Raw genomic sequence first — 21062 nt, forward strand, 5'->3', positions numbered from 1 at the left:
CTTCAGCGCTGTCTATTGCTTTGAATGGTGGAATTAATGGCTTTAAGATAATTTTTCTACCAATTTTAATCCTTGGATCTTTGACTGGCTGTCTAAAGGTGACTTAAATTCCTCTCCTCTCCAGTGCATACCTCCACCTCTCATGGTTTTCTTCGGCCTCCTTGATCATCACATTAAGTATCAACATTTTGTCTGCAAACATCATTAAAAAATATCAACACAATAATGTAAATGATTAAGCATGAACAACAGCAGAAGGACCGTGGCAATCTGATAAATACAGTCAGTCGATGATGTGTTACAGGTGATCACCAATATATTGCTCAGAATTTGCTTGTTACTGTTGCATATTTGCATCATATCAACATTTTATTTAACATGTATTGATGAAAAATATAATATTTTGGTCAGGTGTAAGGCCTCCTTCTTCAGAATCATCGTTATTTATTTAAGATAGGATTAAAAGTGTGCATATATGCCTATTGTGACATCTGAAAGAAACGAATTAGGAACTGTTGCTTGCATTCTTCGTAACACTATCAAACACTTGTCAACCAAAGTCGATCTTGAACCGAACTTGCCCTGCTACGTGACGACGCCGGGGCGTGGCCTCTCAGTTTTCCTAGGCAGCCCCACGCTCTCCGCTGACAGTGAGCGTAGCTACTGTCACGCACTGGAGTGTGGTGCCATTCAATCTGAGAGGTTAGCCTGTGATCTAATTTACCCAGAGCAGTCACCTCAGGAGCACTTAGCTTTTATACGACGCTCGGGACTAGTTTTAACTCGTTGTTAACAGGCGACAAAGGGACTTGACAAAGATGTCCAAAGACACGGAAGGAAAGAGTGAGAAAATTATGGATATGGAGAGCAAGGTTCTGTGGTACCCGGATTCTAAGAGGAACACACAGATGGATAAGTTTAGGATACAGGTCAACCAGGACTACGGGCTTAATCTGGGTGAGTGGGGTCAGAGGGAGGGAGCCAGACAGGCTCCAGAGTAGGTGTGCTGGAGAGAATACAAGTCGGATTATTGAGCCTACGAAGCTGCATAACTCAGCCAGATAGAAAAACAGAAACGAGCAGCATCTCTCCCTTTTGCTATGTGTCAGTTCATGTTTTAAAGGCAGTACGTTACCTCACAATCGGCACAGTGTAGTGATGGCTTGCGTGGAGCATTTCAAGCTAGCTTATTGCCATTTGAACACATGTAAAGAACATGTATAGGCGGTGAATCAGCATAAACAAATCTACGAATTTATTGTCTTAGAAGAGTTTTATTAAGGATGACCTACAACCACTCTGACACTCCCTGTTCAGTAATTATTAGCCGTTTACAAGCCTGTGGTGTTTGAATTACTTCCAGCTCGGAACTGAAAGACTGCGCCTGCAGAGCTGCCAGGATGGAAGAGAGCGGCCTGTTTCAATGGTCTTTCTAGTACCGTGACATTTTAAAGAAACAGGATTAAAGGAATGCTGAAAAACATGGTCAGCCGGCTAATGAATAAGTAGAGAGGAGACGAGGATAGGATTGATACATCAGTGTAGATAGCCGGAAGGAATGTGTAATTGAAACAATAAAAATAGTATCATCCTATTTTCAACGTGCTGATATCCAGATTTCTATTTTCCTTAATCTGGTGTTCCTAATTTCACCAGGTGTTCTGATCCTTACAGTATTCCTACAGTGATTAAGTAGATCTCATGGACAGCAAAACCTTTCCTGTAAATAAAAAGATCTAGTTTTCAGGAATAAGGACCACTTCTCTCTGCTGAAGGTTTTCCCAGATAAATTGCAATTTTATTTTGAGTAAGGATTTAGGAAAGAAGAGATACCAAAATGTTTCATATCAACATGTTTCAGTTGGTCTAAGCCTAAGGGGTGCTTACACTAACGTTTCCTCTTATCTCTACAATAATACAATAAAAATTGGAAACTTTTGTTCTCAAATAATGACGAATCTTTTGTCTTCTAGCCAACTACAGTGACCTGTACCAGTGGTCAGTGGACTCCTACCCAGAGTTCTGGGGAGAGGTTTGGCGCTTTTGTGGAGTCGTGAGCTCAAAGCCATATGAAGAGGTGAGTCCAACCTTCATGTATGTCATAACCTAAAAATGGGAATAGAAACATGTGTGTATTTCTTATCCCAGTTTTAAAGCCAAAGACTACATTTCTAAACAGTTTAGGTCACTAAAACATATAATATTTGATATTTTACTGTACATCAATATAATGGTCATGCTAAACTGAAAACCCAACTAGAATTGAAGTAAGGTTCAGTGATTTTAAATTATGATAATTATATAATTTCCTGTTTCATCGTCTTAATGCTGCTTAGTTCCAGGATATACCCTCTGACGTGGGTGTGTGAGGTAATAAATAGTGTCTCACACCGTAGTGTGTAGTTCACACGCCCCTTCTGTACACATGGTTAATGTTTCCTCTTCACTCTTTTGTCTAAGCAGACAATAAATAGAGGACAGGCAAGCAATTAGCCAGTCAATCAAACGTTTTGTTACAGTCTTGCACTGTGGGCTGCACTGTTATATCCCAGTGTTGCCTTGGAGTTTTCTAGGAAATTGTTTATCTTACTTTTTAAATTTTGTCCGCAATTCTTAAATTTTGTTGCAAATACAGTAAAAAAACAGAAAAGGAGAGCATAGCAGTTGTGAAACATTATTGTCTGGACAATTTCACGAGAAAGATAGAAAGCATCAGAGCTTCTCTGATGTGTCGCTCCCCTCCGTGTGTTTTTATCAGGTGGTGGATGTATCCAAACGCATCTCAGATGTTCCCGAGTGGTTTAAAGGAGCTCGGCTCAACTACGCTGAGAACCTGCTCAAACATGCAGACCATGACAAAGTGGCTCTCTACGCTGCAAGTATGTATATACTTAAGAGTATATTATGCTGATGAAGGTATAAGAAATTAAAAAGGACAGTTCTGATTTATGATGCTTTAATGGGGGATAACTTCCCTAATCCTGGCGCCAACTCCACACATGTTAATGGGAATTTTTAAAATGACACCACAAGGCACCGTATCACACAGATTGTAATTACTTAGTGATTTATTTGATTTTCGTGTGTGTTTGAGCTTTTTTTGTGGAGAGTTGGGAGGGTAGTTGGGCACAGGATTGATGCGTTGTTGTGCATGAAGCTTCATACGTCACTTTGTTATTAGATTAACGGTTCTCTGTCAGGTACTAATGGATAGGTCTGCTTTTATTGCTATGTGTGCATATATATATGAGGCGAAGTGGGCCCTTGCTCCTGTGTGCAAGCTCCCTCAGGAGCTGTAACACAATTATAAGAAGCCCCATTGGTCACAATGCTGTGCAGCCTCTAAATGTCAGTAAACTATTACTTAGAGAGATAAGAGGACTCTTCCTGTCTGTGGTACTGGATGATGTTGCTCTTTCTTTCTTTCTTAAAAATCTTATCTTACCCATATAACTCAATTTTCTGGAATGTGCGAGATGCCAGGTTATGACATCAGATACACTGGGCAGTCACTACCAACTTTTTTTTGAATGAGAAGGATAACAGGTGCAAAGGGGCATGTGATCTTCTTGTTCTACCCTAACCAAGCAGTTGTAAGAGGCTAAACCTAACCAAATAGTTTTAGTGCTTAAACGCAACCAGTGGTAGAAAAAGGCTTTTGAAGCTGATAAACCTGCAATATGTGCACCACTCCTCTTGCAACTTTATTGCAACAATATCAAAAATCAAGTGATTAAATTCCTGTTTACTGATTTGCATATTAACCTTTTGGATGTTACAAAAATGTATTTTTGTTTCTGTGTAGGTGTCTTAAATTTACTTTGTGTTTTTGTCTATCAGAGGAGGCAAATGAGGAAATTGTGAAGGTGACTTTTGGAGAACTGAGGCGTGATGTGGCGTTGTTTGCTGCAGCCATGAGGAAGATGGGAGTCCAGACTGGAGACAGGGTCGTAGGTGAGTCTCGTGTTTAAAGCCTGGTAGCCACACACTGGTTGATAGCTCATAAATTAGTTCACTGTGATGTATTAGTTTGTTTCCATTTAACTCCTGTCCTTTACAACCTCTTCACTTCATCCCTTACTTCTCTGTCAGTGTGTTCCATGTACTCACTGGGAAGGTTGGCTGGCTGTTTTGGCTCAGGTTGCAGCCTCTTTCTGAATGGCACCATTTATTTTTTCAAAGTTCATATTTGTATAGGGAGGTGCTTGGTTTTTTTCAGCCACCACCATTAAGTTTGTTCATATAGAGTTAAGAGTTCAACCTTCCAGTGAACAGTAATCTTAAAAGTTGTAATGCAGTTGTTTACATCTCTCAAGTCATTTTTTTAAATTAAGTATTTTATTTTTTACAATCTGGGTTTCTTTTGCAAGTTTGTCTGTATCACTGCTGCTGGCTGCGGAAACATACACTGGGCTATCTGGCGAATAGATACGTTGGAGTTTTCAAGCACAGACTGTGGACTTGGTGTGTGGCGAACTTATTATCAGCATCATTCCAGTCTGATTATAGCTGTTGTAGTACTTATGATTAATTAAAAAAATTACATTTACAAGATCCAGATGAGTATCATTAAATAATGAGACTACCTTTTGTTTTGTTTTGGGTTTTTTTTGCCACCATAAAGTTTTTGAATTGTTCGTCATTTCTTCACCTGCAGTGGGTTCATACTTTAAAGGTGAAGCATGGTTCACTACACTGAGCCTTATCAGTCACTGTCTGTGTTTCATTATGTGGTATGTAACAAAAATCCAACAATGACACGGCACTTGCCATTTTCTTAGGTACATCTGTTCAACTGCTTATTAAACCAAATATCTAATCAATCTCCCAATCACACTGGAGCAACTCCGTGCTTTTCAGCACGTAGGCATGGCCAGGGCAGCCTGCTGAAGTTCAAACTGAGCATCAGATATGGGAAGAAAGTTGTTTTAAGTGACTTTGAACATGGCGTGGTTGCTAGTGCCAAAAGGTATTCCTGAGAATGTCTGAGTATTTCAGAACCTGCTGATCTCCTGGGATTCACCCACACAACCATCTCAAAGAGAATGGTCTTCATAGAAAAGGGGGGGAAAAGGGAACATCCAGTGAGCGTCACTTCTGTGGGTGAAAATACTTTGTTCATGAGAGAGGTCAGAGGAGACTGGTCAGATTGCTTCAAGCTGATGGCAAAGCAAGTCAAATAATCACTCATTTCAACAAAGATATGCAGAAGAGCATCTGTAAAAACGTGGAACCTTGAAGCAGCTTGGCTACAGCAAGAGAAGACCACAGTAGGTCCCACTCCTGTCTAAGAAGGAAGCTAAGAATAAGAAACTGAGGCTACAGTGCGCATGGGCTCAGAAAAATTGGACAATAGAAGATTGTTTAAATGTCAGAACATATCTGAGTATTGTTGCTGACTGTGTCCATCCCTTTATGGCCACAGCGTACCCATTATATGATGGTTGCTTCCAGAAGGATAATGTACCATATTACAAAGCTCAAAAATCTAAGACTGTCTGAACATAACAGTAAATTCACTCTATTCACCATCAGATCAGATCTCAGTCCAATAGAGCACCTTTGGGATGTTTGGAATGTGGCAGACTGGTAGATGTCATGGAAATGAGTGTCTATTAACATGTCTATACTGTGGTATTATCAGGGAGTTCAGTTATGCTAGGATTTTTCAGATCTTAGTATGTGTAACAAAATATTCTGACCATCATCAGTAGGGTGCTAGAATCCAAAGTCATAAAATAAATCAAGGAGGGGTTTCTGCTTTTGTTACAAGGCAACAATGTGGTAAATCTCTAAGACTGTTTATGAGCTTATTGTTTGGTTTCTGAGCTGGTCCTGTTGAGGAACGGTCAGGGTGTATATGAAAGGTTCTGGCTATGTGTGTTCAGAAGGAAGACGAATATTGTGGTAGGGAGATCCATTAGCTAAATGACCTGTTCTCTATGGGAATCTCATTAGAAAGACGAGAAGGATGGAGAAAGGCAGAGAAACAGGGAAAAGGAGAGGGACCAGCTACATCATTCCTTTTTTCTCCTTTATCCCAATTACTTTCCTCGCATGTCTAAACAAGAGTGTGTGTGTGTGTTCAAAGTGTTTAAGACAGAAATGTCCTTGTCCCCCAAGTTGTGACTGAAATGTCTTGTCAGTGTCTGTAATCCAGGAGATATATAAGCACTTAGCTGATGAAGCCTGGCATGCTTTATAGTGGACCCTGGGCCAAACGCACACACGCACACACGCACACACACACACACACACACACACACACACACACACACACACACACACACACACACACACACACACACACACACACACACACACACACACACACACACACATGTATTCTCCCTTTCATGTGCTTTTCATTGCTCTCCTTGGTCGCTTTAACTTCAGCATAATCCTACACTCTGTTAAGAAGCCCCTGTCTTGCATGACCACCATTCAGCCGCTACTTCTTTTGATTTTTGTGTTATTTAAACACATACTAAAACTAAACTAAGTATACGGAGAATAAGTGTGTTTCAGTTCTAGCAATTGCAGTGTAGTTGCATTTATGTATTAAGCTAAAACAAACAGAAGGTTTAAAAAAAATTGCTATTGGCTACCCTGTTAGACTTCCTTGTCCAAGAATAGTTTGGTTTTAATTTGGTTGGTTTTAATACTAATATTAATATTAAAAAAACAAAAGGTTCTTATGTTACCTTACTACGACTGAGAAGTATTAGATCACATCTCTAAAATAAAATTTGTTTTATTTATTTTTATTTTATTATTGTTAATTGTAGTAACGTCTCTGGTTTTACAGATCAATTTTGACTCGTGCGTATTTACTTTAAGAAAAGGGTTTTTAAAAAAAGTGTTTCTATTTTTTTTTAAAAATGTTTTGTTTTGGACAATATTAAACACCAGTGTTGGTGTCTATAAAAACACATGTTGAAGAAAGTGGAGTGGTGTCCTTTACCTGCAAAATTTCAGGGGGCAGCTCAGATTAAAATCTATTTGCTTGGTTGTGTTTTTATTTTGCTCACCATGGTACGTTTCCTCCTGAGAAGTTCTTGTCCAACATCATAGATGGCAAACAAATTGTTACATGTGATATTGTGACCCCTGCAGTCCAGTAGTCATATCAAGGACTAGACGTTTTCCTTTCATATTCTCAAGGAATGCCACTCGCAGGTTTGCCTTTTCCAAAACTTCCAGTCCTCTTCAATTCCATGCATAGCTGGTTTTTGATTGCATCACATTATGTCATATTCTCCTGACTTGCTGAGCATTTATTGCCAGAAGGAGCATTTTCCATGGAAAGGGGCAAAATATTCATCTACTGTCACCTCTGGCCTTGGGTTGAACATCAGTGAAAGGAGCTGGATCCATCTCTTCCGTATATCCCTAATGTGAGCAAGCTTGTCAGATGTTGCTGTTGTTGTAAAATCTGAGGACGCTTGATATTATTCTAAAGGTCTGAAGTGATATTGTTGCCTGGAAAATTTGGTCTTTAAGTGATGATGTATGAACACTGCTTCTGGGTCCAAACTACTCTGTTTATTAAGGCTGTTGTGTTTTTAACATGTTTTAATGCTCTGTATCTTGTTCTATTTAATCTGAACAAGCCCCTAAAAAAAGGCAGTAATCATTGTTGGCCTCTCTCGGTTTTTATTACCACTATTCATTTTAAAGCTCAGTTTTTAAAACCTTACCATGTAACTACAGCCCAGCCCATGCAGCAGTAAATGAATGACTAACCTCGTCTTGTGGATGGATTATCTCAGTTGTTCTCCCGACTAAATTTTAGTCCGTTTACAGCATCTTTTTCCTGCCATGCAATTACATTTGTCCCTAACCATCGGGAACCCTCACGTTAACTTTTACTGAATGGAAAAAAGTTAGTGTTCATCCTCATGCTTCACTGTGTTTATATGAATGCTTACCATAGCTGTGTAGCTATCCACCATGTAGCACATCATTATAGACCAGCTACCTCAACTTTGGTAGCCCTACAGAACGTCACCGTTGTTTAGTTTTTTATCTTCATTTATGCTGGAAACAATATCAGAGCTGTACGTTTTAAATTTTTAAGAAATCCCTCAGTCAGATCATTGTATGTTATGTTTGGGTGAAAACTAGCGATCCAACTCCCTGCTAACGTCTAACTCCGTTAAATTTCATAAATTCTGTTTTCGAGGATGCCTGGATGTTAAACTTGATCGTTACACCTGGTGGAGCAGCCTCACTGATCATTTTTATTAAAGGTGAAAAACAGTTTTTAACTCTCAGTGATGCTGCAGTGTTTGTTTGACTTTGGGACCTGAAGCGGAGTTTGGATCCGGAAACAGCTCATGAACTCAAACTTAAAGACCAGATAGTTCTGCCTGTTGATGTTTCCCAGTGATTATCAGTGGTGTCGTTGCTGGATCTGTACATTCCATCAAAAGGAACACCAGTATAGGGCTTCAGGTAGGGCTGTTCGATACAACGATATATATCGGATGATGTCTATCGTTTCCTAGCACGCTATCGTTAGTTTCGTGTTGTTGCAAATAAACTGTTTACAGCAATATCTTTTCATCGTTTTGATCGTAACTGTAGTGGCTATATTCATTTCTTAAAGTTCTTTCTTTCTTATATTTAATATAACCACACTACAGACGGACAAGCACCTGTTTTTACGTGTTGTCGTTAGCAACAATGATGGTAAAACCATCGCGTGGCTCCGCCGTCCGCTTGTTTGTTTTCCACGTAAACCTTTCACTATAAAGCTCAAGATCCTGTTGAGACTTTTCAAAATAAACTGAATCCGGTGAATGAGTATGCAGAGAATTTACGGATGAGAAGCAAAAAAGAGCCGTCAAGTGCTAAAAAAATAGACTCAAACGTTAGAACAGGCCTTTCGCCACAGTACACCGTGTAATAAATACTCACAAAGAAAACGGCGGCCGTTACAACCTATGTCTAAAAATGTGTAGTTTCATCATGCATCAGTTAAAACACTCGACTCCAGCTACATGACGCCCATCTGGAAACACTTCATGCAAGTCGAGCTGCCCGAGATTCACAGAATTTACAGAAAATGTTAAATTTTTGTGATTTATATCGTTGTCAGGACGATAAATGTCTCATATCGGGATATGAGATTTTGGTCATATCGCACAGCCCTTTTATTCATCATCACTGTCATTCTAAATGTCGCCATTGACTTTTTTTCCTTCAAGGTCTGTGATAGCAGTGGTGACTTTCTTTGGTGACAATAGCATAAACCGATCAAAACATGTCTTGGTGTCACTTATTCTTGTCACAGCAAACTGGGTAATGCCAGGGGTCATTTGTACCCCTGGCATTACCCAGGGGTACATGTACCTCCTGGCTTACATGTTGCCCTGCCATGTAAGCCAGGAGGTACTGGATCCAAAAGATATAACCACTTGGATTTGTATGTTTCAGCAGAAGCAGGAGCAGCTTCAGCACCTGTTACCTCCTTATCAGATGTATCTATATTTATCTAAATCGTCGTCCTGCTCAGAAAGAGGGTCATCCATATTGCTGTTGATGCAGAAGATATGATCCAGAGCTTGATTTGTTGTAAATCTTCTTATTTTTGTATGCTACAGCCTGGAGATTTGTACTCTGCAAGTCACCAACTAAACTGAGTTGGTCCGTACATTACATATCTGTACATTTCCATCTGGAGAGTTTCAGTGAGGCAGTGGGGATAAAGGGGGCTGTTTGTTCAGGGAAGGAGACAAACAGGTAAATAGAGAAGCCCCTAACTTCTCTCTGACAGTGTTGGTGAGCTCAGAGTGTGTTCATGATTTCAGTTTTAGCACTTTGATTTTTTTTTTATAGTGTTATATTATAACTGGTTCAAAACCGACAACACAAATATCCTAATTTTCACCAGAGGATTTTATAATTTAATGAAATTGTTCTTTTCTTTTTTTGTTTTGTTTAAATAAAGTTTAATTTGAGACTCCTGACAAAGTCAAAAAGCCTTGATGCAATAAAATGAATTTAAAAAGCACTTATCTACAAAACTTAAAAACGGGAATCACTTCACTCAGCAATTCCCAGCTTATTTAAAACCTTGCAGGCTGTATTCAGTATATAGTTTTCAGTTTTACCCAGGTATTTACTTAAATAATTCTTTTGTTTTAGAAAAGAAAGCATCATCGAATCCTAGTATCCAGTGTGGTTAAACAACTGCATCACACTAAAGTGCTTATTGTCAACATGAGGAGAAATTTGTCTCTAATTCATTGCCAACATGCACGTATACTTGACAGCTTAGCATGCATGAATAAACAGGTAGGGCAGTGTGTTACACTGATGCGTAAGCAATACTCTCACAGTGTAACAAAGTAGTCTTTCATAATAACAGCCACAGAGGTCGTCAAACAGGATTTTGTAGTAAGAATATGATCCGTGACGTAATTTGCTCCCGGCTAAGGTAAGGAGATATTAGTCTAGGAGCCAACATAGCAGGGTGGTGATCTGTCAGCCCAAGATGTTATCAGGCAGTATCAGCATCCTTTTTGCAGCAAGAGTATGCATAACAACCATAAAAATCAATTTATACATGGAGATTATCAATATAGTTGCTATTTGTCTTTGACCAGTCAGCTTGTCTAGCAGGAACTACCAGTTGTTTTATGTTTTATTAGTTTAGATAAGACACATTATGAACAGCTCTATGTTTAAAGGTAGCATGGTAGCTCCAGTCATGTGTTTATTGCTACTTTGTCATGCATGTCATAATGATCTAGCTTTTTTCCTGCTCAAATGAAACATTGATCACCAAAAATCAAATGCAGTAGATTTGGTAATTTTCTGAACTTTTATGATGACTGGAGGCTGGAGGGAAGTTAATTTGAACAGTTTACAGTGGGATTGTCCCAAAAACACAAAATTAATTATTTCTTCTTTAATTATTCTCTGTGGGCTTGACTTAGTCACCATTTCACTTATTGATCTGGGAATATGTCACTGCAAGACAGTAGTTATGGTCTCAGTTCAACTTGTTCAGAATGAAATATGCCAGAGTATTTCCTCGCTCTTCTTTGTATCCAGATTGTTTTATTTCACTGTCTCTCTCTCTACACGTGTTTCTTCTTCATTTCTTTGATGTTTTCCAATATTCTGTCATTTAAGTGTGTCATTTATGTGAACTGACTGTGAAGTTTTTCAGTATGACTACAGATAAGACTACAAAAGACCAGCTGTTTTATTGTACTAATTTTGGATAGCATATGACTACAGAGCTTGACAAACAAAGCTAATTTTTGCTGCTTTGAAATCAGATTAATCTATGTGCATTCTGTCTCTGAAGTGTTCACTGTGTACTTTTACTACTTTTCTATATCTTTATATTTTTAAAAGTCATCATATTGATTCCAATCTTTTAATAAGGAAACCTTCATTTAAAATTCTGCACTGAACTGTATTATCATCCTCTCTCTTCCCGTGTTAGGCTACCTACCCAATGGTATCCACGCAGTGGAGGCAATGTTAGCAGCAGCCAGCATCGGAGCTATTTGGAGCTCAACATCTGTTGACTTTGGAGTCAATGTAAGGACTTTCCTTTATTTCTTAATTTATATATATTTGAGTCAGACTTTTATTCCCCTCTGCTGTATTAAAGCTGTAATAAACCAGCTGTATTTAATCTGACATCTTAGATGTAGTTTATATATTTGTGGATGTAAGTTAGGTAGTAGTATACCTGTAGCAGTATTAGGGTTGTTGTATTATATTTCCTCTTGGTCTTTCATCTGCTCTTATTGGAGGATCGGGAAGTAAACCTTGCCTTTGAGATTTCTTTCCCAAAAGTCTTTTTTTGCCTTTGGTCTCGGTATTTTTTGAGCGTCTACTCCCCCTACTGGCAGATCCGAGAATTACCATTGCAACCATGAAACAAACCTGTGGATTTGGATTCTGCTCTACTCTTGTTTCCTTTTTGTTTTAAAATGTTTTTATTTTATTATGTATGTTATTATTCTATTTTATTATTGTATTCCATTATTATTCTAGGGGGGTTGTTTGTTTGTTTATATGTTTGTTTTTTCTCTGGAAGGTGTGTGTTTTTCTCAGAAATAAGGGTTTTATGTATATTTGTTAAATTCCTAAATTTGAACTCTGTCCTTCTCTTTTTTTCAGGGTGTCCTTGACAGGTTTTCTCAAATTCAGCCTAAACTGATCTTCTCTGTTGCTGCTGTAGTGTACAATGGGAAAACACACGACCACATGGAAAAGCTAATTAGTGTTGTGAAAGGTTGGTTTTCATATTGGAGAAAGACATTTACCAGCAAATTATGTATATATATACACACATGTATGTACAGTGGGGCAAAAAAGTATTTAGTCAGCCACCGATTGTGCAAGTTCCCCCACCTAAAATGATGACAGAGGTCAGTAATTTGCACCAGAGGTACACTTCAACTGTGAGAGACAGAATGTGAAAAAAAAATCCATGAATCCACATGGTAGGATTTGTAAAGAATTTATTCGTAAATCAGGGTGGAAAATAAGTATTTGGTCAATAACAAAAATACAACTCAATACTTTGTAACATAACCTTTGTTGGCAATAACAGAGCTCAAACGTTTACTATAGGTCTTTACCAGGTTTGCACACACAGTAGCTGGTATTTTGGCCCATTCCTCCATGCAGATCTTCTCGAGAGCAGTGATGTTTTGGGGCTGTCGCCGAGCAACACTGACTTTCAACTCCCGCCACAGATTTTCTATGGGGTTGAGGTCTGGAGACTGGCTAGGCCACTCCAGGACTTTCAAATGCTTCTTACGGAGCCACTCCTTTGTTGCCCGGGCGGTGTGTTTGGGATCATTGTCATGTTGGAAGACCCAGCCTCGTTTCATCTTCAAAGTTCTCACTGATGGAAGGAGGTTTTGGCTCAAAATCTCACGATACATGGCCCCATTCATTCTGTCCTTAACACGGATCAGTCGTCCTGTCCCCTTGGCAGAAAAACAGCCCCATAGCATGATGTTTCCACCCCCATGCTTCACAGTAGGTATGGTGTTCTTGGGATGCAACTCAGTATTCTTCGTCCTCCAAACACGACGAGTTGAGTTTATACCAAAAAGTTCAACTTTGGTTTCATCTGACCACATGACATTCTCCCAATCCTCTGCTGTATCATCCATGTGCTCTCTGGCAAACTTCAGACGGGCCTGGACATGCACTGGCTTCAGCAGCGGAACACGTCTGGCACTGCGGGATTTGATTCCCTGCCGTTGTAGTGTGTTACTGATGGTGACCTTTGTTACTTTGGTCCCAGCTTTCTGCAGGTCATTCACCAGGTCCCCCCGTGTGGTTCTGGGATCTTTGCTCACCGTTCTCATGATCATTTTGACCCCACGGGATGAGATCTTGCGTGGAGCCCCAGATCGAGGGAGATTATCAGTGGTCTTGTATGTCTTCCATTTTCTGATGATTGCTCCCACAGTTGATTTTTTCACACCAAGCTGCTTGCCTATTGTAGATTCACTCTTCCCAGTCTGGTGCAGGTCTACAATACTTTTCCTGGTGTCCTTCGAAAGCTCTTTGGTCTTGGCCATGGCGGAGTTTGGAGTCTGACTGTTTGAGGCTGTGGACAGGTGTCTTTTATACAGATGATGAGTTCAAACAGGTGCCATTCATACAGGTAACGAGTGGGGGACAGAAAAGCTTCTTACAGAAGACGTTACAGGTCTGTGAGAGCCAGAGATTTTCCTTGTTTGAGGTGACCAAATACTTATTTTCCACCCTGATTTACGAATAAATTCTTTACAAATCCTACCATGTGGATTCATGGATTTTTTTTTCACATTCTGTCTCTCACAGTTGAAGTGTACCTCTGGTGCAAATTACTGACCTCTGTCATCATTTTAAGTGGGGGAACTTGCACAATCGGTGGCTGACTAAATACTTTTTTGCCCCACTGTATGTATGTATGTATGTATGTATGTATGTATGTTTACTGACAGTAGTTACAAATCAGAATTTCTGCGCAACTTGCTGGCTTTAACTATGTTTGAGGATTAAAGAGAATATAAAACATTAGCCTTTTTCGCTCTTTCTTCTAGGTTTGCCAGACTTGCAGAAAGTCATTGTGATTCCTTACGCTCGCACCAAACATGAAACTGACCTTTCCAAAATCCCCAACAGGTGTGTGTCTGTAAATATAATTACACTGTTTTTAAACTGAGAAACAAAAAGAGACATGCTCGACGTCTATTTTTTCACAGTGTATTTATGGATGACTTTTTGGCATCTGGGCGTGGCGAGGGTGACCAGTTCCCTCAGTTGGAATTTGAGCAGCTTCCCTTCAATCATCCTCTTTTTATCATGTATTCCTCTGGAACCACAGGAGCTCCTAAATGTATGGTCCACTCTGCTGGGGTAAGAAACACAATGGCTTGCACTTGCTCTGAATTAAAAGTCTTTAGTTTAAATACACAAATACACAGTATTTTTCACATACATAAACACAAGCACACTGCTGATAACTATATAATAAAAAAAATCACAATGCTATCACTGATTAAAGCCCATGGGTTGCTGTGTATGCTTGTTTGTCCTTGTATAACATAAAACATAATTGCTGTTTTTGTAGCTCATGCTTTGTTAATGCTCCACAAGGGGTAGAGGCAGAGGCAGCTGTCTCACTTACTTAGAAAAAACCCACTCTGGTCACATCTGTTTGCAAAGCTCTCCTGGGCTGACCCATGTGTAAAGAGTCTGATCCTCTCTAAAAGACTAGATTAATGTTTTCAAGAAGACAAATAGGGAAAATCTTAAGGAAGCATTTGTTCAGTAAAACATCACATCATCATTAGTCAAACATCAGCACATCAGTCAGCAGATTGCAGATTGATGCCCAGTTGTCATGAGATTATGGATTGCTGGATTTCCATCTTGTCAACATTGAAAGCATTTCTCATTTATGCTGTTAAACTTTAAAACAGAATAAAAAAAAATCATTTAGTTGCTGGATGATTTGTGATGTGTGCTATAGAAATAAAATGTCCGCGATTACACACATCCTGCTTAATATGAGAAAAAACTGTTTTTATGACTTGGCAAAATATGAAGGCTTATTAATGTTATGATATTCATTGTGTGAGTGCAGATTACTTCATAGTCTTATATGTATTGTTCTTTTTTGAAAGGGCATTAATCCAATTTATTATTTTTTAATGCTGTTGAACATCTTACTGAGATCACTTTTAGCATCCTAACAAAGCAGCTCCAGTAAGACATCTGCTGAAGTGGTCTGTCGTTTCATTCCGCTTCCCAACACAAGGTGGCAGCAGACCTCCATCAGCAGATCCTAAAAAAGGTTACTTGCTCTCCAGAGAGTGCATGAATGACATTTCCCTGCAACATACCACATCAGAGGTAGGGCTAGTGTGAGAAGAATATTTGATTTCAAAAAGACCACTGGACTTGGAAAGCTGGAGCACTCACCATTTCAAAAGGTTTAACCCACTCAAACAAATGCATTCATGCATTTTCACTAAACAGTTGGTCTTGCACTCTGTCTGTCTGAGGGAAGTCTCCCCCCAAAAACAGAATTTTTTTAGGACTTTTTCCGTTATCTTGTAATAAAATAATTGCGACATAAGAATACAACAGTGAGTTAGGCTCAGCATATGAACCAGAAGAAATGGAAAGCATACTCTGAGAGAATGTGAAAGGTTTCTTACCGAGGGCTCAGGTACACTACAAGCCACATTCCAACAGCACTTTATTCTTTAAAGGCTTTTACCTGTCATGCACACACTCACATCCTGATGGGTGCATCAAGAGCAATTTAGGGTTTGGTATTTTGCCCAAGGCCAACTTGACAGCCGGGGATCAAACCACTGACCTTCCGATTAGTAGATGACCCGCTCTACCACCTGAGACACAGCTGTGCGGTTCTTAAAAAAGAAAAAAATTCAATTACATTTTTAATGGGCTCATACTTTGCCTCTCTGCACCCAGTTTTTTTCCTTTCGTCCTTTTGCTGCTTCCAACTTGGCTTTTAGTCTCTCACCTTCCTTTCACATTGGTTTTATGCTCTAAACTTGCATTCCTTTTTCTTAGTTCTTCTTTTAAGATCCTCATCAGGTTAGTTTCCCTCTGCTTTCCCTTCTCTCTCCTACAGTATAGCTTCCTTTTCTTTCTTTCCCTTATTGTCTCTCGCTCTGTCCCCTTCTCTTTCCTTTGCCCCCACCCCCCCTTTCTCCCCTTGCAGCCGATAATTGGACAGTAATGCGTTGGTGAAAACATTTCGTACTGTGACGCTGGCAGTCCTCTCTGGCTCAGCCAATTAGCCTGGGTACTGTTGTGCTTTCTGCTTTGTTACGGCTCTGTTAACATGCTGTCAGTAACAAGATGGCACGCACCAAAGGATGGGTATGGCAGCTGAGTCCAGCTAAAGACTATATGCACACACAAACACACGAATACTTGGAGCACCTGTATCTATGTAAGGATGGGCTCAAAACCGAAATACACGGTCAGATACTTGCGTACCCTTCACCAGCAATAATAATGTACCCAGCTGTGATGTGCTGGAGACTGTAACACTTAACCACAAACTTCCCTTTTAGTCTAAAAATAAAGTGTCATGTGTCGAGGCCTTGTCAGAACTGTTGCATAGAATTTTTTAAATATGAGTGACACGTGTCAAATTTGTGTCAGCTCAAATGAACTAAACTTTACTCACAGATAATAATGAGATAAATCGACCATTAGATCATTAGATTACTCGTTAGTCTCTAATACTTGTTGTCTTTTTAGGGCTCTCTCATCCAGCACCTGAAAGAACACATTCTCCATGGCAATATGACCAGCTGTGATGTCATCATTTACTACACTACGGTAAGCTCACAACCTGTTCAAAGTGACACACTCATGGTTTGAATATTTTCAAATACCAGCTGGTGTGTAATGTTTAAAAGTTTAACTTTTCATGTGCAAGTCGGGTTGAAAAGTCTGAGATTACTTTCTTTTACTCATGTTTTTTTTTTAAAGTATTCATTGGATTATGTGAAAATCTGACAGTTTTTTTTTTTTTGATGTGGTGTCCAAGCGTGCACCAACTTAAATTTCAGTGAAGTTCCAGCTATTGGATTCAAGTAATCTGTTGAAATATATACATAACAATCTTTAGTCGATGTATCTAAATAGCGTATTTTATTCCTAAAAAGCAGTCAGAAGGACAAATGATAATTATTTAGAGCAAGTCAGAAGATAAACATCATGAAAAGCAACAACTCATCAAATGTTTGGCAATACCGGCGTAGAATAAATTAAACTTCTTGAGACATTTTCTTTAAGCTGATTAATTTACTGAGTTTCAGCAGTTTCAGCGGTTTTGTAAAAGTCTCTTCACTGACAGTTTTTGTGCAGCAGAACCAAAATTCACTTTATTCGCATGTGAAGACAGGTGCCAAAGCAGTATCTCAGCATGCAGTAAAATGAGAAAAATAATCAGGTGAATCACAGTCTGCTGCAGATGTCCATTTTGCTACACTCTGCTTTATCCGTGTTAAGACGAAAGGTGTTTTATACCAGATAAACTGACCACTGTGTTTGCATGTGTGGTCTTAGACTGGCTGGATGATGTGGAACTGGCTGGTATCTGCACTGGCAGTGGGAGCCTCTGTTGTTTTGTATGATGGTTCACCACTAATGCCGACTCCCAATGTACTGTGGAACCTGACAGACCAGTTGGGGTGAGTTAGCCGCGCACGCACGCACGCACGCATGCATGCATGCATGCACGCATGGGGAGGATAAAAAAGGAAATGACAGTGGCTAACTGTGCTGAAAGAGGATATGCTCTTTGTACTTATTATATAAGTTGTTTTTAACATTTTTGTTTATATTTCTTAGCGTTTTCAATGTTTTGACCTGCTGAGACTGTACTTTAGTAAGTGAAGCTTTAGGTTTTGGCACCAGGGCTGAAATGATAAACCATTGTGCCTTAATTGTCTAAAAAATGGACACTCCAAATTCTTAATAGATCGTACTGACATCTATTGTAGCTTTACTGGACCTGAAGTCTGGGAAACACAGCATTCTTAATAAGGGATAAGAACAAGTGAGTTTTCCTTTAACTGTATAGTGCTGAGAAAATAGATCTTAAGAATACAGAGAAAATCATACAGTTTTGTTTTTTGGGACCCTTGTAAATGTTCACACAATATTTAACATCAGCATTAATATTTAACAATTAATATAACTTATTACTTATGAAATTAGAAGAGATAAAGGAAAATCATCTCAAAACGAAGGATTGTTTGTAAAGGAGGAAATGGAAGAAATGAAGGGAACATATAGTGGTAATTGAGATAACTGTTATATTTTTGGAATATTTTAAACAAATTTATATGAATAAAAAAATATGTTTGAAAAACAAAAAACAAACAGGTTTTTAATATTTCCCAAAACTTGTCATGTCACAAGCCACCAGGCAGCAGCTATGTGACAGTTTTACCATGTGATGTATCGGTATTTGGACCAAACATAATTATAGTTTCACATATCTCAAAAAGAAACCAGCTCAAACTTACAAAAGACACCCCGAACTCCATTATTGATCGTCACAAATGAGCTGCCTTGCTGTCATTTTGAAAGTGCACAGTGAAGTGTTGCGCTCAGCTGAACAGACTGTTCCAAGTCAGCAGGGTCAGCAGTCCTTTAAGCTTTTTGATGTGGAGATTGATGGTGATGTTCATTTGGATGAACCTAAAAACCCATGCAAGACAAACGCAGATACCGAAACCTGGATCTGGGTATTCAATTCAGAGGACGTTCACCTCAAAGGATGCACAATGTGGATCATATTAAGACAGGAATTTCATTTCATTTTTGAATGTCATGCCCACATTGGAAACATGGTTTAGAAGCTCGTCAAGATTTATCAAATTCAGAGATTCAATGTTTTTTTTTTTTCCCACTGTAAATTTGCTTCATCGAGATAAATTGATAATGTAAAACAAGATTTAAAGGTGAGTTTGCTACTGGGATTCGAGAGTTTGACGTTGTTAAAACTGTCTAGTCTACAATGTCAATATTTCCAGCAAATCCTCTATCTTGGTAAATGTCCTAAACACACCTCCCACCACCACTATTAGAATCAAAAATACTAAATGTTAAACTGGGTATTGATCCTCTGTAGAACTGGATGATCTGCTTCGTAGTTCAGTTCTTCTGTCGTTGCCCTGTGACATCAGCGATAACCAATAGGATCGGCGTCAGAGAGGTTAACATACACTCATTAGGGTAACACCTTTAGCCTTTTTATGCACGCTCTTTACTTTTCCCTTAGATCTAATTGACTACATTGTCAACTTATTTTTTTCTGTGTAAAATATCTCATCTGTCTGTCCTCCACTCTGCATTGTACTCTGATGCTGAAGCAGAGTTTGTTTTGTTTTTTTTTATGAAAAAAAAAAATGGTGCGGGGCTAAGAAATGATAAACAAATGTATCTGCAAATCTACACACATTACACTCCAATTTAAAAATTAAACGAGCAGTCAGAAATATCCTTCTGTTTCTCTCTCATTTGATGATTATAATGATGATGGTGATGTTTATTGATCGGTGTTGTTGCTCCACTCTAAAACTTAATTTGAAGGCATGCAGAAGTCTGGGCATGAAGTTGAGAAGGTGTGTGCGAGTGTCTGTGCACACAGAGATACATCTGTGTTGCACGTGTCAGTTATTTGTAGATATGCAACATGAAACTACAGCAAGGCAGAGGAAATTTATTATGGATCTTATAATATTTGTATTAATTTAATGCATAAATTGGCAAGCAGTTGCCAATCGCTTTGACCCGTGTTACTCCCTGACATCATCATCCACCAGCACAACCTTAAACCCCTGTTATCATTTGACTGCAGAAGGGATAAAGACCAAGGATTCAAGTGTATGCATGCAGAGAAGCAATTAATTGATTCAAATATGATAGAGAAGATGGTCAGCACATATTTTTCCTCATTGTTTGCTATGTAGATCTTCTCAAAAGCTATGCAAGTGCTCTGCTCCAGTAGATATACTCATAGCATTTCCAATTAAAATGCTAGTTTTAGGACATGGCATAATGGTCTGTGAGAAAGTGGAAAATAGCAGGGGATAATTGCCTGCAAAATACAATATACAAGTTTCCAGCAGTAGTATGATATGCTATTTTGACCAGCAGTATATTTGATCATCCACTGGAAACAAAACTGATATTGAGTATTTTTGATAGATTCTGAATACAGTAATTTATTCATTAAAAATAATATATGATAATGGTCTCTCTGTAATAACCTACTGCCACAATTTTAAAGAATTGAGATTATAGTTAGAAAGTGTTCAAAAAGTGAAAGATAGAGATGATAAAGATGATAGAGTAAACTGTATTATGTAACTTGCCCCAAAGAAATGCCCAGTAACACTTAATGGTTTATTATTACACCAGAAATATTTGCTTTTCTTATACTTAGTAGCAGTCCATCTACATGGATTGTGAATTGCATTTAATTAAAAAACAATGTCGCTTATATTTACTAGCCTGTATTTAGCATTTTTGAGCAATTGCACAATTTCGAGCAACAGTCATATATTTTGTTATGTGGGGTTCCTGACTGTAACTGTGCGTTATTTTATATGCTCAGCCAGGCTGTAGTTGAAAAAGAAATGTACTGTGGTCAGCAAAAGCAAAACCCTTTAAGGTAGCAGACCCATCTTCAGAGATGGCATATTGCCTTCAGCAAGAATTGGAATAATGGGGAGAACATTTTGACACATGGGGAGTAGCTCAAGTGCCAAGAAAAAGTACTCCTGCAGAAACTATTAACAGGATCAGTATGTAGGTCCTGACACCAAATTTCATTGTTAGTAGTCATTTCAATGATTGGATATATTAGGATCTATAATCTTTAAGTTAAACATTCAAGATGTCAGATTTTCAGTTTTAATTCAGGAGCTTTAACAAATGTATTGCATTAGCTGTTTAGAAATTGCAGCCATATTTGTTCATAGTTGTAACTGGACAATTGACACACAAGCAGCTTCATTGCC

At 38.7% G+C, this 21062-nt stretch overlaps 1 protein-coding gene across 1 annotated transcript in view; it reads left to right on the top strand.

Moving 5' to 3' along the window:
- Positions 1-636: 636 nt before the first annotated feature.
- aacs (acetoacetyl-CoA synthetase) overlaps positions 637-21062 on the top strand; it is a 41085-nt gene continuing 20659 nt past the window's right edge. The window contains exons 1-10 of the mRNA XM_026187180.2: positions 637-957; positions 1974-2077; positions 2759-2879; positions 3841-3954; positions 11465-11562; positions 12151-12265; positions 14079-14160; positions 14241-14394; positions 16783-16863; positions 17596-17720. Of these exons, the coding sequence (XP_026042965.1) occupies positions 819-957; positions 1974-2077; positions 2759-2879; positions 3841-3954; positions 11465-11562; positions 12151-12265; positions 14079-14160; positions 14241-14394; positions 16783-16863; positions 17596-17720 (1133 nt within the window). The 5' untranslated portion in view covers positions 637-818. The remainder of the gene's footprint in view (positions 958-1973; positions 2078-2758; positions 2880-3840; positions 3955-11464; positions 11563-12150; positions 12266-14078; positions 14161-14240; positions 14395-16782; positions 16864-17595; positions 17721-21062) is intronic.

This window comes from Astatotilapia calliptera, chromosome 12 (genome assembly GCF_964374335.1).
Source record: "Astatotilapia calliptera chromosome 12, fAstCal68.1, whole genome shotgun sequence".
Classification (NCBI taxonomy): Eukaryota; Metazoa; Chordata; class Actinopteri; order Cichliformes; family Cichlidae; genus Astatotilapia; species Astatotilapia calliptera.